This window comes from Rhinoraja longicauda, chromosome 37, assembly GCF_053455715.1.
Source record: "Rhinoraja longicauda isolate Sanriku21f chromosome 37, sRhiLon1.1, whole genome shotgun sequence".
Lineage (NCBI taxonomy): Eukaryota > Metazoa > Chordata > Chondrichthyes > Rajiformes > Arhynchobatidae > Rhinoraja > Rhinoraja longicauda.
The window spans coordinates 18,529,934-18,556,002 of record NC_135989.1 but is presented as its reverse complement, the minus strand read 5'-3'; the positions used below and the strand labels follow the sequence as shown (position 1 = coordinate 18,556,002).

General features: G+C 48.4%; 1 protein-coding gene across 4 annotated transcripts in view; it reads left to right on the top strand.

The window, feature by feature from the left end:
• The window catches only part of elavl3 (ELAV like neuron-specific RNA binding protein 3), a 135,311-nt gene that overhangs the window by 95,112 nt on the left and 14,130 nt on the right, over positions 1 to 26,069 (top strand). For 2 of the 4 annotated variants that reach the window (XM_078429555.1, XM_078429557.1), the window contains exons 2-5: positions 2,757 to 3,000; positions 11,431 to 11,534; positions 20,825 to 20,978; positions 23,893 to 24,118. In XM_078429555.1, the coding sequence (XP_078285681.1) occupies positions 2,757 to 3,000; positions 11,431 to 11,534; positions 20,825 to 20,978; positions 23,893 to 24,118 (728 nt within the window). The remainder of the gene's footprint in view (positions 1 to 2,756; positions 3,001 to 11,430; positions 11,535 to 20,824; positions 20,979 to 23,892; positions 24,119 to 26,069) is intronic. The other 2 variants (XM_078429556.1, XM_078429558.1) reach the window with 1 other exon arrangement.

Sequence of the window (26,069 nt, the reverse complement as noted above, 5' to 3'; positions counted from 1 at the left end):
TCACTGTCCCAGGGCCCTCACTGTCCCAGGGCCCTCACTGTCCCAGGGCCCTCACTGTCCCAAGGCCCTCACTGTCCCAGGACTGGTCCAGAGCCCTCACTGTCCCAGGGCCCTCACTGTCCCAGGGCTGGTCCAGGGCCCTCGGCTGTTCCAGGGCCACTGGGTCAAACCTTCCTCCTTTCCCATCACTTTAGCCGAGTTAAAGTAAAGACTAGAATGAATCCTGACCCTCCCTGGAACATCTCGTTCAACAACACATTTCGTGAACTCTTTGACCCCATCAGCACTGATGACAATTCAACGAATGACAAGCTGAGTTCTTACGACAGCAAGCAGCGAAAGTCAGGTCAATATCATTCCCTCAACGCTGCCTGACTCAGCCCACGGCTACTCTCACATCATCTCTCAACATCACTGCAAAGATAGAGGCCACTTGGCCCACTGTTCCTGTGCGGCTGTTTGCAAGAACATTCACCGTCCTTTTCATGTACGTATCCAAGAGGCATTCACCAAGACCACGGTCACATCTGACTCCCACAGCCATTCCAGCTCTGTAGGCCATGTAAACCCTGGGAAAGGTTCTGACTGTCTACCCCATCTGCGCCCCTCACAATTTCATTTACATCCATCAGGTCTCCCTCTGCCTCTGACACTCCAGAGAAAACAATCCACGTTTATCCAACCTGCCTCTAATAGCCTCTAATCCAGCCCACATTCTGGTAAACCTCCTGCACCCTCTCCAAAGCCTCCACTGCCTTTTGTAATGGGGCGACCAGAACTGCACTCAATACTCCACATGCTGAAACACAATAACGCCAGTCTTATAAAACTACCACACGACTTCTGACTCATCTAACCCCTTCTCTTGCCAAAGAACAAGCCTGAGTAGTGAGTTACTTGTAATAAATCAGTCTGGTTTGTTTGTGAAAGATTGACAAATGCTGGAGTAACTCAGTGGGTCAGGCAGCATCTTTGGAGAACATGGATAGGTAACGTTTCACAGAGTGCTGGAGTAACTCAGCGGGTCAGGCAGCATCTCTGAAGAAGGGTCTCAACCCGAAACGTCACCCATTCCTTCTCTCCCGAGATGCTGCCTGATCTGCTGAGTTACTCCAGCATTTTGTGAATAAATCGATTTGTACCAGCATCTACAGTTATTTTCTTATATTTCTGGAGAACATGGATAGGTGATGTTTCACAGAGTGCCGGGGAGAGTCTAGCTTTTTTAATTGTATATTTTTGCATGTATTTTATTTATTTTTATTTCACACAGTTTTTGTGTGATTTATGTTTTGTGTGCTGCCTGATTCTATGTGTCTGTGATCTCACTGTTCCTCATTGTGCTTGTGCATCTGACTATAAACTGGACTGAAGTCGATGTGGCCGTGCGGGGAATGAAGTGGGTTTGGTGGGGACCAGTGTAAATGGACGAGCAAAGTCATCTCTGTTTCCACGCTGTTGTTCTCGATGATTCTCTCTTTGATCATTCTTTGCTGTTGAGGGATCGCTCAGCTGCAACACGTCTGCATAGGTTTGAAAAACAACCAGAGAGTTCTGTGGGAGTGTGTTGTATTCTACGGGCATGCTTTAGTGGTCGAGTGGCCAAGGTGACTGTGTTCATGCCTCTGGTATCTCCGTGAGCTGTTGGCTGCGATCCTCCCCTTCCCCCACCCCAACATCGTGTCACACAGTTCACATCCACACCCCCCACACACACTGTAGGTCATCACATCACAAAACATCAGAAAACAGAAGCGGGGCAAGGCCACTCGGCCCCTCCGCCCCTCGATACTATCTCACCATTCAACGTGAGCACGGCTGCCACCCACGTCTCTCCCCTCCTCTGTCCCCGTTACCCACACCCCTCAACTCCTTGATCTGTCAAATGTTATCTGTCTCCTCTTCAACTACTTGAGTGATCCGGCCTCCACACTCACTATGTTGAGTTCCCAGCTTCACCACCATCTGGGGCAAGACGTTCCAATGCTCCCTGGTTTAAATGACCACCCCCTCACCTGTATCTCGACTCACCACGGCTGCAGGTACACCAGCACCACTTCACACCAGGCGGAGATCACCTTCGTCTCGTTTATTGTCACGTGTACCAAGGTACGGTGAAAAGCTTTTTGTTGCGTTCTATCCAGTCAGTGGAAAGACTGTACATGATTACAATCGAGCCGTCCACAGTGTACAGATACAGGATGAAGGGAATAATGTTTAGTGCAAGGTAAAATCCAGTAATGTCCGACTAAAGATAGTTCGAGGGTCTCCAATGAGGTCGATGTGAGGTCAGGACCACTCCCTAGTTGGTGACAGGACAGTTCAGTCAATGTCAAAGTACCATTGGTGACACCGTTCCTATCATTCTCTGAACCCCACAGAAACAAGATGTCACAGGTTCACCCATCCCCAAACATCGGGGAACTTGCTGTTAATGCCTTGACTCAGTCTCTCACGTCGAACCATGGACTCTCTTGGTTTGAGTCGATGGAGATGTGGGGAGAATGAAATGGTTCAGGGTAGGATTGGTGCAGGTGTGTGCCGACAGCCTGAGCAGAGACGATGGGTTCAGGGTAGGATTGGTGCAGGTGTGTGCCGACAGCCTGAGCAGAGACGATGGGTTCAGGGATAGTTTCAGAGCTGTTGCAATCACATTCCCACCAGGAAGCACCTGGCCGTTTTACAAAATTGCTGACATTTAGTCAAGGCTTTCATGGCTTGTGCTCCAACTCATAGCCTTTGTCTTTCTACTTTAGCAGATACTCAGCACTATGGAAACTCAGGTGGCAAATGGTCCTACAAGCAACAACACATCCAACGGCCCTTCCCTGAACAGCACAAACTGCTCCATACCAATGATGGCCGGGCCCTCGGACGACAGCAAGACCAACCTCATTGTCAACTATCTACCACAGAACATGACACAGGAAGAGTTCAAGAGCCTGTTTGGCAGCATCGGGGAGATAGAATCATGCAAACTCGTCCGAGACAAGATCACAGGTAGGCTGGAGCAAGCAGCAGAATAATCGTGGAGGTGTCATGGCTCAGCAGAGATCGTTCAATCCACTGAGTGCTTGAGTTAGGAAGTCACAGTAAACCTTTACAAAACAATAAAGGACACAGAGTGCTGGAGTAACTCAGCGGGTCAGGCAGCATCTGTGGAGAACATGGATAGGTGACGTTTCACAGAGTGCTGGAGTAACTCAGCGGGTCAGGCAGCATCTGTGGAGAACATGGATAGGTGACGTTTCACAGAGTGCTGGAGTAACTCAGCGAGTCAGGCAGCATCTGTGGAGAACATGGATAGGTGACGTTTCACAGAGTGCTGGAGTAACTCAGCGGGTCAGGCAGCATCTCTGGAGAACATGGATAGGTGACGTTTCAGGTCGGGACCCTTCTTCAGACTGGTCTTTACAACACCACGTTTTGGCCACAGCTGGACTATTGTGTCCAGTTTTGGGTGGATGGTTTTTGAGAGAAGGCACAGGAGAAATTTACTTGAATGATTCTAATCACGTAGGACTTTAGTGACGTGGATTGAATGGGCCCCATCTTCCCGGGGATTGAGAAGGAATGTGACAGAGGTACTTTAAATCATGATTGTGCAGACAGAAACATTGTTCCTATTGGCTGAAAACAACCAGGGCTCTTGGAATCAAGATGATTGGATTACAAAAACAAAGTGGACTTTTATGTTTTGAGTTTACTGCCAGGCTAGAAAATGCAAACTAAAAAGGAGTTTAATTATGCTGGAATGGAAACAGGTTCGAGGTACATGCAGAGGGAAGATGAAGGATTGGTTGCAAACCTAGGCTAGGGTAGCCGTGAGGGGCAGAATGGCCGTCTGCTAAAGAACTCAAAACTATGTTTTTCCCATTGAAGTGATTATCTCACTCAGTCTGAGTGCACTACCCTTGGTGATAGATTAACCTTGTCCTTTGTTAATCACCTATTCCCACACTCTGTTGATGATTTAACAGTAGCCAAGTCAAGTAGATAGTCTTGCACAGATGCTTTCCAAAGCCTTGGGTCACTGAGGTCACTGTGCTGCCGATGACATACTTTCAAAGTGTCACAACTGTGACCACATGGGCTACATGAGGGCCCATTTACACACAGCATGCTCCAAATACAGCAGGCGGAAACAGTCCAATCCTCAGTTGTGGTGATGTTAGCCGAGGGAAAGGAGTCAGACAGGATACGGTGAGTAAGGACAGAGAGATAAAGAGATCCGACAGAGAAACAGGCCGTTCGGCCCATCAGGTCATCGACACCAACCACAACCTCCCACTTACACTGATCGCTTGTTTACTCTCCCCACGTTCACACTGACTACCCCCAAGATTCTACTCATCACCTACACACCAGAAGCAATTCACATGCAGTCACAGAGAACGTGCAGACTCCACACAGACAATGCCCAAGGCCAGGATTGAACCCAGGCCACTAGCACTGAGAAGTCACTGCTGTATGAGCTGTGCCACTAACTTGCCGTTTCACATCTACCCGAGCACAAGTAGAAATAGCAGAGTTGTTGGTGTGCCCGAGACAAATCCTGAACCCAACACTGACATTCAGAGACAAGGCAGCCCATCGCTGTCATCACCACCATCTCTGAGAGCTTCCACTAAAAATCCCAGGCCTTGGACATTCTCTGAAACTCATCACAATTTGACAATTTGCTGAGAACCACATCACAATCTTTTGCAGATAAAACACAACCAGTATTCCCAATGCACCACAAGCCAAATTAATTTATTCACAACATTAACAACTTTCATAAAACTCTTTGCAGCTTCTTTTCAACATGTAAACTGGAAGATATATGACCAAAAAAGCCATCATTCTGTGAAATTACAGATTCCACAAGGACTTACCCAGCCAGTTGTGGAGGGAACCCATTCTCTGTCTATGTCACTTCCTGTGGTCAACAGGAACTTCTATTCCTTCACTTTGCACAGCAGACAGGAAGTTGTCATATTTCTATTCAATAAGAACAGGAATCATTTTTATTCAGTATGTTACGAATAAAAATTAAAATAAACAAAAGTCATCGTCATTGAGTCATACAACATGGAAACTTAGGCCCAACTTGCCCACACCAGCCAACATGCCCAATCTACACCAGTCCCACCTGCCTGCGTTTGGCCCATATCCCTCCAAACCTGTCCTGTCCATGTACCTGTCTAACTGTTTCCTAAACGTTGCGATAGTCCCTGCCTCAACTACCTCTTCTGGCAGCTCATTCTGTACAACTACCACCTAAAGTGCGATGGTTTAATTGATATTGGGGGGGAAAAAATGGACAAATGTCTGTATTCTCCTCACGTACATCAGCCTTCTGGTCAAAGGCAAAGAAAATATTTTGAAATTGCATATGCTGGATAACGGGCAGAAACAGCAGCTTGGAGTTTTACATTAATCCCACACAGAATCCAATGTAATTCCTCAGAGCACTTTGTCCATGGAGACTACTGTCTCTGAACGGTTTGTTACTGTTAGTGACTGGATGAATCCATTGTGTAACTCACTCTGCATTGAGGAGGACCAGGTGCTTGTTAATTGTTGGCCCAGGGCATTCTCAGATAGAGGAAGAGGTCACCAATGCTTGCAAAACCCGAAACATCAGACAGAAACATTCCAAAGTGTTGTGACTTCTCATTCGTGACGTTAATTCATCAGCAACCTCAGGCTTTGAGACATCTTGCCGAGATATCAGGTCCATATTTAGAACTGGGCTTTTATTGCCTCACAAGATGCCTGGCCCATAATCAGATGCTGGTGCTCAATATAACAGAAACACAGGAAAATATGTGCGGGAGTATGCCATTCGGCCCTTCGAGCCAACACCACCATTCAATATGATCATGGCTTATCATCCAAAATCAGTACCCCGTTCCTGCTTTCTCTCCATATCCCTTGATTCCGCTAGCCCTAAGAGTTAAACTAACTCTCTCTTGAATACATCCAGTGAATTAGCCTCCACTGCCTTCTGTGGCAGAGAATTCCCAGGTTCACAACTCTGGGTGAAAAAGTTTTTCCTCATCTCAGTCCTAAATGGCCTACCCCTTATTCTGAAACTGTGACCCCTGGTTCTGGATTCCCCCATCATGGGGAACATTTTTCCTGCATCGGCCTGTTCAATCCCTTAAGAATTTTATATGTTTCTCTCAGATAATGGGCGATGGATTTGATGATCACTAGGCACGACAGGCTGTGATATCCCAACGTGTGGAGTGACAGAAGAGGTCATCTGAGCAGAGAGATCGGTCCTTCCATCTTTCTGAATGATGAGGAGGAAGAGACTGCACAGAAAGTACTGGACAAAAACACAGTGTGTGGAGGAACTCAGCAGGTCAGGCAGCATCTGTGGAGGAAATGGACAGGGGATTTTATTAGTCCGAGGGAAGATCCTAATCCAAAACATCATCTTCACAGATGCTGCTTGACGCACTGAGTTCCTCCAGCACTTTGTTCTTTGCTCTGGATTCTAGCATCAGCTGTTCCTTGTGTCTCCATTCTCTCTTCCTTTCTCTTTCCTTTTCTCTGTTCTTTTATCTGTCTCCACCTTAAATATATTGAATGATTCATCCTCCACCATCTCAGGGGCAATGAATTCCAGAGATTCATCTGTTTCACTTTAGTTTATTGTCTCATGTACCAAGATACAGTGAAAAGCTTTTGTTGCGTGCGAGCCAGTCAACAGAAAGACAATACATGATTACTATTGAGCTAGGAATTCCTTCTCTCCAGAGATGCTGCCTGACCCGCTGAGTTACTCCAGCATTTTGTGTCTACCTTCGATTTAAACCAGCATCTGTGGTTCTTTCCTACACATTACAATCGAGCCATTCACAGTGTACAGATATATGATCAGGGAATAACATTTAGTGCAGGGTCAAGCCAACAAAGTCCAATCTATGATAGTCCGAGGGTCACCAGCTCTGAGAGGTTTCCACGCACCTCCGTTTTAAATGACAGCCCCCTGGTTTGGGTTAGTGTTGTGTGTTTGACATCCTCAATGAAGCTGAGAATCTCCACTGTTCCCGCCCGGCTGTCTCTGTGCACGTTGCTGGTAAACAGCTCAAAGGCAGGAGGACCTTGGATTTAATATGGAAATTAATTTCTCTTTAATCTGTTCTATTTATTCAACTCAGCAGGTGATTTCTATCGAGGTTTAGTGTTGGCCAAATCCCACAAAGTTTAAAAACTAAAGGAGGCAGAACCGTTAATGGCAGTCAGTGGGGTTTAGAACAGTGAGACAGCAGTGACTTTGTTACAGAGTGACGGTGTGTGAAATGATGGGCCATGATATCAGAAGCTGCGGTACGTTAGACCTCAATTACTAGACTGCAAACACCAATGTTGTCTGGTTGTGGAGGACTCCAGAAACACAAGGCCAGGAAGGCCTCCATTACCTCCATAAAGATGCCATCCAAATGTTACATTTCAGGCTCAGATTTTACTTATTTGCTTTAATTTCGCGTAAATTCTGTGGGAGTGAATTTTAAGCCGTGCCTCGAATGTTTGGGTCATGATTTGCAAATTCCCTCGGGTAAATGGCAATGGTCAGATTGTGGGATCTGTTGTCTGAGATGTAAAGACAGAGAGGTCAATACTGGAGATAAGGAGCAGCTGGTCAAAGCTTCTGCTAAAATACAGGTTCATTTTGGTTCGTTTTGTGGACATTTATAATTAGTGCTGCAAAGTCAGTTAGGTTTGGTTGCACAGAATGCTTCAGTCAACATGATGCAGAGGCTTTGGTTCTCTGTCAGTACAATTAACCCAAATCACCAAGTGGCCGCTGATGGAATCTGTCGGCCCACAATTCACATCGAAGCAGATCTGCGATTTGAAATCTCATTTCCCTGATTTCAGATGACTCCACATATGGGAGTCGACCGTCACTGGTTAGACATGCTGAGAAAGGCTGGCCTGGGCTTTAAGGAGTTGGCTGCTTTGACCGGCTTTTGGGCGGCACGGTGGGGCAGCGGTAGAGTTGCTGCCTTACAACGCAAGAGACCCGGGTTCAATCCTGACTAGGGGTGCTGTCTGTACGTAGTTTGTACGTTCTCCCCGTGACCACATGGTTTTCCCCAGGTGCTCCAGTTTCCTCCCACATTCCAAAGACTTGCAGCTTTGTAGGTTAATTGGCTTCAGTAAAAATTGTAATTTGTCCCTAGTGTGTGTGATAGTGCCAGTGGTCGGTGCGGACTCAATGGGCCAAAGGGCATGTTTCCGCACTGCATCTCTAAACTAAACTAAAGTTGTGTGGTGCTTTATTGAACGTACATGGAAGGTGAAACAAACCAATATTTGCCAACAAATGATTCCAACACCAAAAGAAACCGCACCTGGTTGTTTTTCATTACTGAGCTTTCGCTGGTGGGAGAGTCACGGACAAGGGAACGTGGACATAGGATGAGGGGTCAGTTGTTTAAAACTGAGGCATCCTGAAATGTCATCTCTCAGAGCTGGTGAATCTCTGGAACTCTGCCCCAATGGTACTGGAGACCAGATCATTAGACGGTCAGAACCTCCTCCCCAGGGTGGAAGCGCCCACCCCCTCACCCTAAAGCTCAGCTCTCTACTCTGGAGAAGATCCACCTACAACCTATTCTCTCCCACATGCCATCACCTACTCCTAGTTCTCCTACCACCCACCTACATAAGGGGCATTTCATCGTGGCCAAGAGGTCTATTGAATCCTTGCATTGCCCTGACCAATAATCAATGGTTTAGATGGCTACACATGGCTCGGAGAACATGGATAGAGTGGATGTGGAGAGGATGTTTCCACTGGTGGGAGAGTCTAGGACCAGAGGTCACAGCCTCAGAATTAAAGGACGTTCCTTTAGGAAGGAGATGAGCAATTTCTTTAGCCAATGGGCGGTGAATCTGTGGAATTCATTGCCACAGATGGCTGTGGAGGCAAAGTCAGTGGATATTTTTAAGGCCGAGATAGATAGATTCTTGTTTAGTGCGGGTGTCAGGGGTTAAGGGGAGAAGGCAGGAGAATTGGGTTAGGAGGGAGAGATAGATCAGCCATGATTGAATGGAGGAGTAGACTTGATGGGCCAAATGGCCTAATACTGCTCCTATCACCTGTGACCTTATGGCTGAGCACAGGTCAACACCTGAGGCAACACTGACTACACATCTCAGCAACAGGGCAAGCTAAGGGAAAGCCTGATAGAGGGACACAGAACCATGAGAGGTGGAGACAGAGTGGATAGTGAGAAACCTCTCCCCAGACCAGAGGCCCTAGGTTTGGGGTGGAAATAAGAGGCTTAGAGGGGATCGGAGGAAGAGGTTTGCTTAGAGGAAGATGTGGTGGTAACTTGGAACGCACTGCCTGATGGAGACTCACACAACATGTAAGAAGCATCTGAATCCTAGAGGCAATGAAGGCGACTGACCAAGTACGAAAATTGGATCTGTATTGATAAACGGTGGCCGGCATGGACAGGGTGGGCTGAATGGCCTGTTTCTGTGCTTTGCGACGGTCTGACTGTGGACTGTAACTCTTCAACTCTGAGGGACTTTGTGAGGATGGGGAAGGCACTACTTGATTAATTTTATTTACGAATGTTTAGTTCAGGGTCTGTAAAGTATCAACCATGGCACTGCAGCTCGATGCGTTCCAACAGGGATCAGAGGAACTATCGTGACTGGGTGTACAATTTGTCTCAGTGATTCAGACGAATGTTTAAATATTCTGGGTGAAATGCAGACATTGTAGAGGCAGCCAAAACATTGATTTTCTGAGTGAATTTGATCGGCTGTAAAAGGCTTGTAGCTGCTGACAGGAGGCAGAGACACACATGCACAATTTGTGCGGTATCATCATGGCAACACAGCGCTCTATAAAAAAGTGAGCAAAAATAGCATCACAAAACCTCCACAACATTTTTTTAAAGTACGATGGAGGGCAGATCTTTGCTTCCAGTGCGCGACAATGTACAGGAAGTGTCTCTGAACTCCACCAGCCACACAGCCTGGAGATTTGTACATCTTCTTCCCAACCAAGGAAAAGATCAGATCTTCTAATCCAAGGTTGACTGAGTCTTGCTCAGTCTGTTCCCGTTACAGGCAAGGGGTCATGGAGTGACAGAGCTGTAAAGCATGGATACAGGCCCTTCGGCCCACCTTGTCCATGCCGACCAAGTTGCCATTCTGGGCGAGTCCCATTTGCCAGCGTTTGGCCCATGTCCCTCAAAACCCATCGTGTCCAAATATCTGTCCAAATGTCCTTTGAAAGTCCTAATTATATCCACTTCTATAGCTTCCACTGGCAGCTCATTGCAATGTAGAGTACCCTCTGAGTGAAAGAGTTGCCCCTGACCCTGACCCTGACCCTGACCCCCCTCTCAAGGAGGTCCCTCAGGGCAGGAATGGCCAATGATGATGACAACATCCCTGGATCGGGGCTCGTTATTGGATAAGAGCTTCCACCAGCCTGGAGCCCCAACACTCCAGCAGTGGCCACCCACCTGCCCATGCCAACAGAAGGCCACCTTCCACTGAACAGTAGATCATGGGATGTTGGCCAATGGCTGATACCCATGCCTCACTTTGAGTACCTGGCATCGGGTTTACGGTAGGAACATTGAAAGTCACGGTGCAGAAGGCGGCCAATTGGCCCATCAGCCATGGCAATCAAACTTGGAGGCATTTAGCAGTATCTCCTCCCGACCCCTCTGATTGGGCGTTTAGTGTTCAGATTGTCTTTTCAGACGCACTTTTTAATCTACACTCTCTCTGCACCTATAACACCCATTCGTTCTCTCCAGAGATGCTGCCTGACCCGCTGAGTTACTCCAGCATTTTGTGTCTACCTTCGATTTAAACCAGCATCTGCAGTTTTCTTTCTGACACTAATTCCTGCACTCTGCCTCCTTTCTCTATACACTTCCTGATACACATCTGGACACAACTCATCAACGCTCCTTCAACGAGATCACCCACACCCCACGGCCTCTGCCCATGAGAGGAATGCAGGGCAGGAACATGGGCATGTCCTCATCACCACTGTCCATGTCTTTCTCCACCCTGACTTGGACACCTTGTGTTGTCCATTTGTTGCTGCCTGCCTGACAATATCTCACCACTTGCTGCAATTCACGAAAGTGGACTTTCTCAATGGTCATCCGAGCAGGCAATGAATGCTAGACTTCCCCATGAGCGGGTTTGACAGTGGAACCGGGAACTCCTGATATTGGGATTGGTATATTGTTCTCACATGTACCGATATACAGTGATTAATCTTGCTTTGCCTGCTACCCAGGTAAATCATCCTTACACGAGTCCAATCAAATGTTACGTCAGAACCTGTGCTGAGGAATGGCGATGTTGTCATACTCCATGTACTGACAGACTTGCTTCCTTCTCTCTGTTGGAATGCTAACCTTTCCTTCCTCCTCCCTGTAGGTCAGAGCTTAGGATACGGTTTTGTGAACTACGTGGATCCGAATGATGCCGACAAAGCCATTAACACCTTAAACGGACTCAAGCTACAGACTAAAACCATCAAGGTAAGCAGGAACTGGTGCTAACATCTTCCATCTGCCCTCCAGCCACAGAGAGAGAGCAGAGACACTGATAGCAGGTCAATGATGCAGTGACTGGCCAGTGATGCAGTGACTGGCCAGTGATGCAGTGAATGGTCAATGATGCGTTAAGGGACCTTCTCTGGAGCAGAACATGCCATGGGTTTGATGGGCAGATTGGCTGTGGAACCACTGATACATGGTTCGTGATTCTTCCATTTGGTCCAGCCCTCCTCTCTCCCCTCCCACATGGGGAGCGATGAGAAAACTCGTCTTATAAGAAGAAAACTCCTCTTCTGTCTGATTTTACCCCTCCCTCCATTCCTAAGCATCCCTCCTTTCTCCTCATTCCCCCTTCTCCCCATTGTCCCTCACCCCCGAGCAAACGCTGCCTAAAGCCCCATCACTGCACCTCCTGCCCACCTCTCCCACTCCCTCCGTCACCCAAAGCCAATCTTCCCACCTCACCCTTCCATGAGCTCCAGAACCCCGTCCACTACCTGCCCCACTTCCAACCAGCTCAACTCCTGTGTCCCCCTTCTCTATTCCCCTCCTCATCTCCAACTCCCAATTCCTCACTCCCCATTGCTCCGTCTCCATTACCCACCCTAATCTCTCCTCATCCCCTCGTGCCCCATCTCTCACCCCGACTATTCTCCCCACCCCCCCGCCATGCCTCAGGTTGGCCCACCCACACAGGTCTGAGCTGTTCACGACTTTAAGCCTCTTCCACCATTCCATCTCATCAAGACACCCCCTCACCCCTGCTCTGGTGCCCTGAAGCCAAAAACCAAGGAACTCCACTGTGAATACACTCAACCATAGGACATCCATGGCTTTCTGGGGGAGTTCCAATGTTGCCCCCAGTGGGTCCCTCTCAGATCCGATTCCTCCCACATTTACCCCAATCCCACCCCCAGCTCTGAGCTCTCTGCCTCAGCCCGAATACAGACCGGTGGGCTCACAGTGAGAGGGTAATGTCCCACTTCATCACCCAGCCCCAGCTCCCATCACCCAGCCCCAGCTCCCATCACCCAGCCCCAGCTCCCATCACCCAGCCCCAGCTCCCATCACCCAGCCCCAGCTCCCATCACCCAGCCCCAGCTCCCATCACCCAGCCGGTTCTCAGCTGTGGACCGTGAGGGAGGAGGGGCAGTAGGGGGGTAGACCTACAGCTAGGGTCTGAGGACCTTCAGTGATAACCCTACCCTGGACCTGCTGATGGAGGATCAGCCCGGGGCAGCAGAGAGAGGAGGGGTTTCACAGAATGGGGGCTCAGACAAGGGCCAACAATCTGCATGTCAGAGACACAACGTGTGCACTCACCACCCAATTACATAAAGGGCTGTGACAGCAGCCCCATGAATAAGTCACTCTGGTTGCTATTTATAATGCAGAGATGGAAGATTCTGGGCTGTGCTATTCTGGGAGAAGATATAAAGTGATGCTACACATGTTCACTGGGCTGTCAAAGCAACTCTATTCAGCAGCACAAGCCCCACATCTCACTGCACAGTTATTTATTTGGTCTCGATATCTTTCCACGCTCCTCCCCTTAAACAGCGACGAAGAGAGGCCTTGGGATTTGCGTAGCTGCCTCTTGCTGCTGTAACATAGGGAGCTGGAGTTCCTGCCTCTCCTCCTGACACCCCACGGCTCTCTCACCATCTGAAGGCACGAGTCAGGAGAATGATCACCGCTGTCCACGGTTCCAGCAACACTGAGACACAGAGACAGAGAGACAGAGAGACACAGGGACACAGGGACACAGGGACACAGAGACACAGAGACACAGAGACACAGGGACACAGAGACACAGGGACACAGAGACACAGAGACACAGAGACACAGGGACACAGAGACACAGGGACACAGGGACACAGAGACACAGAGACACAGGGACACAGGGACACAGGGACACAGGGACACAGGGACACAGAGACACAGAGACACAGAGACACAGGGACACAGGGACACAGGGACACAGAGACACAGGGACACAGAGACACAGAGACACAGGGACACAGAGACACAGGGACACAGGGACACAGGGACACAGGGACACAGAGACACAGGGACACAGGGACACAGGGACACAGGGACACAGAGACACAGAGACACAGAGACACAGGGACACAGGGACACAGGGACACAGAGACACAGGGACACAGGGACACAGAGACACAGGGACACAGAGACACAGGGACACAGGGACACAGAGTCCGGGCCTACAGTGTCCGGGCCGACAGTGTCCGGGCCGACAGTGTCCGGGCCTACATTGTCCGGGCCGACAGTGTTTGGGCCTACAGTATCCAGGCCTACGCGCCATTTGGGCTTAAAACGGGACAAGGGCTGTCCCGTACAGGACAAACCAATTTAGTCCAAATACAGGATGTCCCGGCTAATACGGGACAGTTGCCAACCCTACTCTGTCACCACCTCCCACACCCACCACCTCCACCACCAAGGTCACAACAGCAGTGTGCAGGGGAACACCACACACACAAGTCACCAGCCATCCTGACCCTGAAATACATTGCTCTGCCTCCTCATCGATGGGTTCAAACCCCAGGACTCCCAACATCACCATGGGACCATCTTCACCTTCTCGAGAGCAATTAGGAATGGACGATAGATGTTGGGATTGCCAGCCCTGCCCAGACCGCGAGAGATGAACAAAGAAGTAAAGTTGGTTCCTCTTCATCGCTGGTGCACAGGGTCGACACGAGAGAGGGCCGTCGTCTTTCAGCTCCACACCGACCCTTGCGCCCCTCCTCCCGCCCCGCGTCACCAGCATGTCCTTCTGTTCCCACCTCCGCCGTGTGCTTGTCCAGCGGTCACATGTCCAGTGGTCACATGTCCAGCGGTCACATGTCCAGCGGTCACATGTTCAGCGGTCACATGTCCAGCGGTCACATGTCCAGCTGTCACATGTCAATAGACAATAAACAATAGACAATAGGTGCAGGAGGAGGCCATTCGGCCCTTCGAGCCAGCACCCCCATTCAATGTGATCATGGCTGATCATTCCCAATCAGTACCCCGTTCCTGCCTTCTCCCCATACCCCCTGACTCCGCTATCCTTAAGAGCTCTATCTAGCTCTCTCTTGAATGCAGTCAGTGAATTGGCCTCCACTGCCTTCTAAAGCAGAGAATTCCACAGATTCACAACTCTCTGACTGAAAAAGTTTTTCCTCATCTCCGTTCTAAATGGCCTACCCCTTATTCTTAAACTGTGACCCCTTGTTCTGGACTCCCCCAACATTGGGAACATGTTTCCTGCCTCTAACGTGTCCAACCCCTTAATAATCTTAAACGTTTCGATAAGATCCCCTCTCATCCTTCTAAATTCCAGTGTATACAAGCCTAGTAACTCCAGTCTTTCAACATATGACAGTCCCACCATTCCGGGAATTAACCTGGTGAATCTACGCTGCACGCCCTCAATAGCAAGAATATCCTTCCTCAAATTTGGAGACCAAAACTGCACACACTACTCCAGGTGCGGTCTCACTAGGGCCCTGTACAACTGCAGAAGGAGCTCTTTGCTCCTATACTCAACTCCTCTTGTTATGAAGGCCAACATTCCATTGTCCATCCCTGCTGTGACTTTGTCCACTCCTTGATCCGATAAGATCCCCATTCCCAATAGTCCAGCAGCCCCTGTTAATCCACAAACCTCACAGGGTTCAGTAAAGCCCACTGCCGCTTCCATTATGGAGAGAGTGTCCAGATGGTGTGGTACCTGGGTGGTGGTGGTGGAAGCTCATACAAGAGTCTCTTTAAAAAGACTTTTAGACAGGCACATGGAATGGAGGGATCTGGATCGTATTCAAAGGAGATATAACTTAACTTTTTATCATGGTTGGCACAGACGTTGAGGCCGAAGGGCCTGTTCCTGTGCTGTTCTGTTCGATGTTCTATACAGGATGGGGGATATGATTAATGTGAAATGTAATATTTGCATAGATATGGGCCCATGTGGACCATCCACTGTATTTGTTTGTGATGGCGTCTTTTGTACCGATGTTGAAAAATAAATGGCTTGTCACGTAAAAATGGCCAGAAAATTACAGAATTGTCATGCAAATCCAGTAGCATTTGGACAGGTACATGGATAATAGAGGTTTAGATGGATATCAGCTAAACGCAGGTGGGGCTAGTGTAGCTGGGGCATGTTGGTCGGTGTGGGCAAGTTGGGTCGAAGGGCCTGTTTCCGCGCTGTGTGACTTACGCCAGCATCACTACAAACGATCTCATTCTTGTTTGTGCGATGTTTCTGGTGCTAGTTATCTACTGAGTTCCCATTCTTCAAAAACTCTGGAATTGTGCATGGGATCCATAGCTCTCTCATTAAAACTCACACAGAATGCAAAACAGTACAACACAGGACAGGCCCTTCGGCCCACAATGCCAGTGCCAAACATGGCGCCACGTTAAATTGGTCTCATCTACTATACCTGCTCGTGATCCATATCCCTCTGTTCCCCACATACAGAAACATAGAAACATAGAAACACAGAAACATAGAAACATAGAAACATAGAAACATAGAAAATAGGTGCAGGAGTAGGCCATTCGGCCCTTCAAGCCTGCACCGCCATTCAATATGATCATGGCTGATCATCCAACTCAGTATCTCGTACCTGCCTTCTCTCCATACCCCCTGATCCCTTTAGCCACAAGGGCCACATCTAACTCCCTCTTAAATATAGCCAATGAACTGGCCTCAACTACCTTCTGTGGCAGAGAATTCCACAGATTCACCACTCTCTGTGTGAAAAAAAAGTTCACATCTCGGTCCTAAAAGACTTCCCCCTTATCCTTAAACTGTGACCCCTTGTTCTGGACTTCCCCAACATCGGGAACAATCTTCCTGCATCTAGCCTGTCCAACCCCTTAAGAATTTTGTAAGTTTCTATAAGATCCCCCCTCAATCTTCTAAATTCCAGCGAGTACAAGCCGAGTCTATCCAGTCTTTCTTCATATGAAAGTCCTGCCATCCCAGGAATCAATCTGGTGAACCTTCTCTGTACTCCCTCTATGGCAAGAATGTCTTTCCTCAGATTAGGAGACCAAAACTGTACTATAATACTCCAGGTGTGGTCTCACCAATGCCCTGTACATGGGAATGAAGGTTCTGACTGTTCACAGTATCTCGCTCGGCCTCTCATCATTTTATGTTCTTCTGTCTGGTCTCCCCACAGCCTCTGACGTTGCACAGTTTGCCTGACCCCCCCCTTGCCTTTGAGGCAATATTTAGGGTTCCTCTTCTTTGCAGGTGGGGTTATTTGCTGCAAGGTGTTGGGGCAGATTAGTGTAAAGCTGGCAGGGCGTGGGGGAGAGAGAGTTTACGTCACTGGGCCACAGTCCCAGGACACTGCTGAGTGTTCTCTGTTACACATATGTTGCTGGCCATATGTGACAAAGTGGGGTATGGATCGAACACACATCAGAGCGAATGTCACGGGACCCAGGCGTGGCGAATCCTGTTCCCCAGTGAGAGCCTCTCCCCACATGAGTCATGGCAATTAGCTTCTCCCAGCACCAGATGGGACCTCAGCAAATCTGTTCCAAACCCAGGCTGCCACTTAATTACAACTCCCACCAAACAGGAGGGAACAATGCTGCACTTGTGACCCCAGAGATATTGTCCACACCACTATCTACCCTTGCTGTCTGGCTTGCTGGCAGACTGCAGGCGAATAGTGTTTAGCTAAATAAAGACACAGTGCTGGAGTAACTCAGCGGGTCAGGCAGCATCTGTGGAGAACATGGATAGGTGACGTTTCACAGAGTGCTGGAGTAACTCAGCAGGTCAGGCAGCATCTGTGGAGAACATGGATAGGTGACGTTTCACAGAGTGCTGGAGTAACTCAGCGGATCAGGCAGCATCTCTGGAGAACATGAATCTGCAGTTCCTTGTTTGTACATTTGGGCTGTGGGAGGAGACTGAAACCCACCCGGTTACAGGGAGAACGTGCAAACTCCGCACGGTCAGAACTCAAGGTCAGGATTGAACCCAGGTGACAGGATCTTTGAGATAGTGGCACTACCTGCTGCACTGTTGTCTCGACTACAGCGGGCCACAGGTTGATGGCACTACCTGCTGCACTGTTGTCTGGAGTACAGTGGGCCACAGATTGATGGCACTACCTGCTGCACTGTTGTCTCCAGTACAGCAGGCCACAGGTTGATGGTACTACCTGCTGCACTGTTGTCTCCAGTACAGGGGGCCACAGGTTGATGGTACTACCTGCTGCACTGTTGTCTCCAGTGCAGCAGGCCACAGGTTGATGGTACTACCTGCTGCACTGTTGTCTGGAGTACAGTGGGCCACAGGTTGATGGCACTACCTGCTGCACTGTTGTCTCGACTACAGCGGGCCACAGGTTGATGGCACTACCTGCTGCACTGTTGTCTGGAGTACAGTGGGCCACAGGTTGATGGTACTACCTGCTGCACTGTTGTCTCCAGTGCAGCAGGCCACAGGTTGATGGTACTACCTGCTGCACTGTTGTCTCCAGTACAGGGGGCCACAGATTGATGGCACTACCTGCTGCACTGTTGTCTCCAGTACAGGGGGCCACAGATTGATGGCACTACCTGCTGCACTGTTGTCTCCAGTACAGCAGGCCACAGGTTGATGGTACTACCTGCTGCACTGTTGTCTCCAGTACAGGGGGCCACAGATTGATTTCACCATCTTACATCAGTGCTGAGCTACTGGTTGAATCACCAGACTTGGAGGCAAAGGTTGGGATCCCACTGTGGCACCAGTCACAGGAGGTGTTGGGAGACATGGTGGTCCACCTGTCAACAATGACCTCCTGCTCCCACACCATGGATGGTCAGACACCCGACCACATGTCCATCTCTCTGACCACTGGCCAATGCCGGGTATTGGAGTGACCACTCACGGCTGTGCCAAGGTGACAGGTTCTCCCGTGAACGAAGCTTCCACCTTTAGCCGGCGTCCCATCCCATTCCCTCTCCACCGTGCTCCAACAAAGGAATTTACTTTCCCGCCTCACCCTGTTTCATCCTCCTTTAGGTGGAAACAAAATGCTGGAGTAACTCAGTGGGTCAGGCAGTATCTCAGGAGTAACTCAGTGGGTCAGGCAGTATCTCAGGAGTAACTCAGTGGGTCAGGCAGTATCTCAGGAGTAACTCAGTGGGGTATCTCTGGAGTAACTCAGTGGGTCAGGCAGTATCTCAGGAGTAACTCAGTGGGGTATCTCTGGAGTAACTCAGTGGGTCAGGCAGTATCTCTGGAGTAACTCAGTGGGGTATCTCTGGAGTAACTCAGTGGGTCAGGCAGTATCTCAGGAGAGAAGGAATGGGTAACGTTTTGGGTCGAGACCCTTCTTCAGACTGTCTACCTTCGATTTAAACCAGCATCTGCAGTTTCTTTCCCTATTCATCCTCGTTTAGTTGTTGTAAGGATCGCGAGGCCATGCCTTTGATGGAGAGGATGTGCGTGTGTTGGAGGTTGCCATGGAGACCAGGGTCCCATCGGGTTAATTTATGAAACATTTTGCACCCGTCCCATGGGATGTCACTGTAATGAGTGTCTTAGTTCATAACGCCGGCCTTTCTTTGCCTTCTGTGCATCGGATTAGATGAGCGACTTTTTTAAAAGCCAATTTGCCTGACAGATGGAGGAATTGTATTATTACCATGGCAAAATTAGCCCAGGAATTCTCCAGGGAAGGAGGTTGGATTGTGATGTGTGATGGATTATGGGGGGGTCACTACAACAAGGCTCCACTGCTCAATCTGTTCACTGTAGCAGGCAATTAGTGGCTTCTTTTAACACATCAGCAACATCAGCTGAAAGAGAGATTCAAACCTTCTCTTGCAAAATATATTATCAGAGTGTTCGCCTTTCATTTCGATTTAGCCGAACCTTTTCAAAACAGCAGTGGCTGAAACCTTTACCCTGCCACATCTTTCACATGGGCGGATGTTCAATTGGACTGAATTTCAAATAAACATCATCGTTGGAGATCCCCATTGCATACAGAACAGTCACAGGTATTATATCATATCATATCATATATATACAGCGTGGAAACAGGCCTTTTCGGCCCACCAAGTCCGCGCCGCCCAGCGATCCCCGCACACTAACACTATTAACATTATCCTACACACACTAGGGACATTTTTTACATTTACCCGGCCAATTAACCTACAAACTAGTATCTCCAGTATCTCCTAGCAAGGGGGAGCTTTAGTGGGACGACTGTCTGACCATAAGACCCATGCAAGAATAGACCACCTCGTCCCACCAACGGACTCCACCACTCAACCAGACTACAGTGAGGGGTAGGGTTGCAGCCTGACAGCGTTTGCAGCGCCGGAGACCCGGGTTCGATCCTGACTACGGCTGCTGTCTGTATGGAGTTTGAATGAATTGGAAGCTGTCAGAGGAAGCGAAGATCCAGATACATTTATAACTTTTAAAAGACATTTGGAGAGATGTGTGGATAGGAAGGGTTTAGAGGGATATGGACCAAATGCAGGCAAATGGATAGAGGTCAATAAGCCAACGTGATTACCATGGGCAAGGTGGCCAAAAGGCCTGGTTCCCTGATTTTGTGACTCTGTGACTCTAAGACTCAGTAACTCCGTGACTCGGTGATTCTGTGACTCCGTGAGTCTGTGACACTATGATTCTGTAACACCATGACTCAGTAACTCTGCCACTCAGTAACTCTATGACTCTATGACTATGATTCTTAAGGGGTTGGAGAGGCTAGATGCGGGAAGATTGTTCCCGATGTTGGGGAAGTCCAGAACCAGGGGTCACAGCTTAAGGATAAGGGGGAAGTCTTTTAGGACCGAGATGAGAAAGCATTTCTTCACACAGAGAGTGGTGAATCTGTGGAATTCTCTGCCACAGAAGGTAGTTGAGGCCAGTTCATTGGCTATATTTAAGAGGGAGTTAGATGTGGCCCTTGTGGCTAAAGGGATCAGTGGGTATGGAGAGAAGGCAGGTACAGGATACTGAGCTGGATGATCAGCCATGATCACATTGAATGGCGGTGCAGGCTCGAAGGGCCGAATGGCCTACTCCTGCACCTATTTTCTATGTTTCTATGTTTCTATGTGACTCCATGACACAATGACTCTGTGACTCTGTGACCCCATAAGTCCATGACTCTACCACTCAGTAACTCTGTGACTCTGTGACTCTGTGACTCTGTGATTCTGTGACTCTGTGACTCTATGCCGCACATACTGACCACAACTGACCTGATCTCCTCCTCCAGGTTTCCTACGCCCGCCCCAGCTCTGCCTCCATCAGAGACGCCAACCTGTACGTCAGTGGCCTCCCGAAAACCATGAGCCAGAAAGAGATGGAGCAACTCTTCTCACAGTATGGCAGAATCATCACCTCCCGCATCCTTGTCGACCAAGTTACAGGTAGGACACGGGAGTGGTCTCTCCAGTACGGCCACTGGGAGCAGAGAGCTTGATCTTGGATGCAGTCTTGCTCACTGCCGACACATAATCACAAATAACACAAAGTGCTGGAGTAACAGTGGGACAGGCAGCATCTCTGGAAAGAAGGAATGGGTGATTTTTAGGGTTGAGAGTCTGAAGAAGAGCTTTGTCCCAAAACGTCTACCATTCCTTCTCTCCAGAGATGTTGCCTGTTACTCCAGCCTGAGTTACTCCAGCATTTTGTGTCTATCTTTGGTGTAAACTAGCATCTTCTTACACATAATCAGATATAAAATACGATCATTTCATCGTGTTCATTTCTTTAGAGAATGGTGTAAAGAATTGTCCCTTCGTGTTACCATGAATCTGTTCTATCTAGACCAACCATGTCATGGTAACCGGGTATTGGGGATTACGGCGTTTAGTTTACCAAGGCTATTTCTACATCTTTGTTTTCACAGTTATATACTATTATGGTGATGTTCGTTCCTTGTCTTTGCCTCGTCTGCAATGAGATTCATTCCAGGTTGGATCTCTCTTCACTTAAAGAGATTTCAATTTACTCTTCACTGTCTTAAACCTTTGACATCTTGTGTCTGTCCGAGTATATGTTCAGATTTCACTCACAGGTCTCCCTCTACATTCACCGTTCACACATCTTCATGAGGATCTTTCAGTCTAATCAAAGTTAAAAGCGAGCCGGCAACCAAAACTATCCACCTTGCAACACAGTGGAGGCATAGCCTCGGCAACTGAGGATCAGACAGCAACTCAGAGGGAAGATCAAGGAGAGAGTGTAAACTATACTCCAATGAGATAGAGGGAGAAGAGGAAACTGCCCTTCCATCACAGTGAGGAGGGACTGGAGGAGACTCACTGTGATGGATGTTTCTTTTGTTTGGCGTTGGTTTATGATTGTATGTGTTATTGCATTTTTATTGATTATTCTTATTGGTCTTATTGTTGAACTGCGGGTAATTTTTAATTTTTCATTTCACTGCACATTTATGTGACCAATAAATTGACTATGACTATGAGTGGGAGGGTGTGAAAGGAAAGAGACAAAAAGAAATAAAGGAAAGAAAAAAGAAGTGAGAGAGAAAAGGAAATAAAGGAAAGAGAGAGAGAGTTAAAAAATGAGAGATAGAAAGCGAGAGAGAGAAAAAAGAGAGAAACCTTTTGAGAGAAGATTGTAAGGTTCAAGAAAGGAAGAGGTTATTTCATGCCTTTGGGGACCGCTGAAGGGTTTTGCGGAAAGATGAGTCACACTGAAGTATCGGCAATGGGGTTGTGAAGGGACTGTGGTAAGGGACCATATGTTGGAAGGTCCCACACATTGGCCACCAAGGACAGCTCCCTGAACATCTTCATCCACGCACGTCCACCAGAGGGGGCCAGCGAGACCTGCTTGAAACATCTTTATTCACAAAATGCTGGAGTAACTCAGCAGGTCAGGCAGCATCTCTAATTCCTTATGCAGGAAGGGTCGAGACCCTTCTTCAGACTGAAGATTGGACACAAAAGCCTGAAGAAGGGTTTCGACCCGAAACGTCACCCATTCCTTCTCTCCCGAGATGCTGCCTGACCTGCTGAGTTACTCCAGCACTCTGTGAATAAATACCTTCGATTTGTACCAGCATCTGCAGTTATTTTCTTATTGAAACATCTTTAGTTTAGTTGAGTCTGAAGAAGGGTCTTGACCTGAAACGTCACCCATTCCTTCTCTCCAGAGATGCTGCCTGTCCCACTGAGTTACCCCAGCTTTTTGTGTCCATCTTTAGTTTAGTTTAGTTGAGTCCGAAGAAGGGTCTCGACCCGAAACATCACCCATCCCTTCCTGCAAAAGGAATTAGAGATGCTGCCTGAACAACTGAGTTACTCCAGCATTTTGTGACTATCTTTGGTGTAAGCCAGCATCTGCAGTTCCTTCCTACGTGTTTAGTTCCGTTTATTATTGTCACATGTACCGAGGTACAGTGAAAAGCTTTAGTAAAACACAGAGTGCTGGAGGAACTCAGTGGGTCAAGCAGCATCGGTGGAAGGAGTGGATGTTTCGGGTCAGGACCTGCTGACATCTCCTTCCTCCACTGACATCCCGAGTGATTGAAACACTCACAGAAGCATCTGCCTACACAACACATTCCCCTCCATATCAATAACCAAGCAGGCAGGTTGGAAGTATTTGGCTGAGGAATTACAGGGGTATTTAGGCAAACTGTGTACATCCAGAGGGTGTGGTGACCTGGAATCTGTGGCTTTAGAACCCTGGGGGAGCTTAATACAATTGCCATGTACCTCGATCAACATATCAAGAACATTAACCTGTGTGGAGAGGATGTTTCCACTAGAGGGAGAGTCCAGGACTAGAGGCCACAACCTTAGAATAAAAGGACGCACCTTTAGAAAGGAGATGAGGAGGAATTTCACTAGTTAGAGGGTGGTGAATCTGTGGGATTCATTGCCACCGACGGCTGTGGAGGCCACAAGTCAGTGGGTATTTTTAAACGAAGTTTGACAGATTCTTGATTAGTGCGGGTGTCAAAGGTTACGGGGAGAAGGCAGGAGAATGGGGTTAGTAGGGAGAGATAGATCAGCCATGATTGAATGGTGGAGTAGACTTGATGGGCCGAATGGCCTAATTCTGCTCCTATCACATGATTTATGAAATCCACACCCAGAATTGAGATTAGAGCTGACAGCTTCTCCTCAGCTAGGACAGGCACAGTGGGCTGAATGGCCTCCTCTGTGACACATGTCTCCTGAATCTATAATGTTTGTGGAGTGGGGCTTGAACGTTGTAGAATCATGGACGGGTTGACACACACCATGTGTGCAAGGTGTTCCTTTTGCTCACACTGCTTGTTTTGATCACACTGCTTCTGTCTCCCTGCAGGAGTCTCCCGAGGCGTGGGTTTTATAAGATTCGACAAGAGGATAGAAGCAGAGGAAGCAATTAAAGGGCTGAATGGCCAGAAACCCCTTGGAGCAACTGAACCAATCACAGTGAAGTTTGCAAACAACCCGAGCCAAAAGACAGGCCAAGCGTTGCTGTCACAACTCTACCAGTCAAGCAGCCGGCGATACCCAGGGCCACTGCATCACCAGGCACAGAGGTTCAGGTAAGGTCACACTGCTGCTGGACCTGTACTCAATGGGCCAGTGTCACCCCCTGGTCAATGATAGAGATATCCTCCATTGTCCAGTGTTACTGCTACTCAGTGTCCACCATTGGCCAGTGTCACCCTCTGGTCAGTTGTCCAGCGGACATCTTGGACGTGTCCTCCATGGCCCAGGGTCACCACATGGTTAGTGCCAAGATGTCCACCATGGACCACTGGTGCTGCTGCTCAGTGCTAGCCACGTCCACCATGGCCCAGTGACCCCTCTAGTTAGTGCCGAGATGTCAACCATGGGCCATGGTACTGCTGGTCAGTTCTGGAGATGTCCACCATGGACCATTGGTACTGCTGGTCAGTTCTGGAGATGTCCACCATGGACCATTGGTACTGCTGGTCAGTTCTGGAGATGTCCACCATGGACCATTGGTACTGCTGGTCAGTTCTGGAGATGTCCACCATGGACCATTGGTACTGCTGGTCAGTTCTGGAGATGTCCACCATAGCCCTTCCCCACCCCCAACATCCACCTTCCCGTTACTCCTGGGAGAGTGACCCACGTCCCTGTGTCAGACAATGAGCTGCTGGAGATACCTCCCTACATTCAGGGACACGGCTGGGATATCTGTATCCAAGTGTGATGCTTTGTACCAGTCTGATTTCAAACACCTGTTGGGATGGGGCAGTGGTAGAGTTGTTGCCTCACAGTGGCAGGGAACCAGGTTCAGTCCTGACTAAGGGGGTTGTCTGTAAGGAGTTTGTACATTCTCCCCGTGACCCACATGGGTTTTCTCTGGGTGCTCCAACTTCCTCCCACACCCCAATAACATACAGGTTAATTGGCTTCTCTAAATTGTCCTGACTGTGTAGGATAGTGTTAGTGTGCGGGGATCGCTGGTCGGTGTGGACTCGGTGGGCCGAAGGGCCGAAGGGCCTGTTTCCGCGCTGTTTCTTAAAAATGAAACACATTGATGACTATTTTTATTCCAATTTAGCTCTTTTGAACTCTGAGGATCTCTGAATGAAATATTTAATGAATCATTACCAATCCTTTGGAAGGACAGTAAGATAATGAATCTAACATCAATAATTGTGTGCAGGTGGGGAGTCGAGAAGTTGTTACATTATGACCTGCTCAATGCCATCCCTACAACCACATTTACATTCTGATCAACATGTGTTCCTGCCATCTACCTCCTCTCATTCCACTGACTGTGGTCACCTTGGGTGTGACAACTCACAATTCCTCACTGCTCCCCTGCTAACATCTGTAATCCATTATAGATATGGTAGTGGTATTTAGGAGGCCTTTACACATGGATATGCAGGGAATGGGTCACGTGCATGCAAGGGAGATTGGTTTAACTTAGCATCACATTCAGCACAGACATTGTGGGCCGAATGGCCTGTTCCTATGGTGTACTGTACAATATAATAGGTTCAAAGGAGGAGCCGGCGAGTTTTGTAACTCTGTCAGCTCTGCTATTTATAAACATTGTGTGTTCAAGCAAAGAATCTCACTGACAATAACATGTCCCGCTTCCTAAATGTATGTTTGAGAGATGCTTTTGGTAAGAGATAATTCCACAGGTTCACAAGAAAGAAACTTTAAAACCTTTTACAATTACTACAACCACACAGTGTTTGAGTTAAACCTGTTTAATCAACGAACAGTCTGTGTCGTTTTAATTCAGGAATCATGTCAATGTTATGATTCTGCCTGAGCTGAAGTGAAAGCGTTGATACTTCTATTGCCATGCATCTGCTCTCTGACTCTCTCTTTCACTTTCTCTTGCGCAATCTCTCTCTCTCTCTCCCTCTCTCTCTCTTGCTCACTTTCTCTCTCACTTTCTCTCACTCCCTCTCTCTCTGTCTGACTTTATCTCTCACTTTTTTTTCTCTCTCTCACTCTCTCACACTCTGTCCCACTCTCTCTCTCTCTCTCTACTTTCTT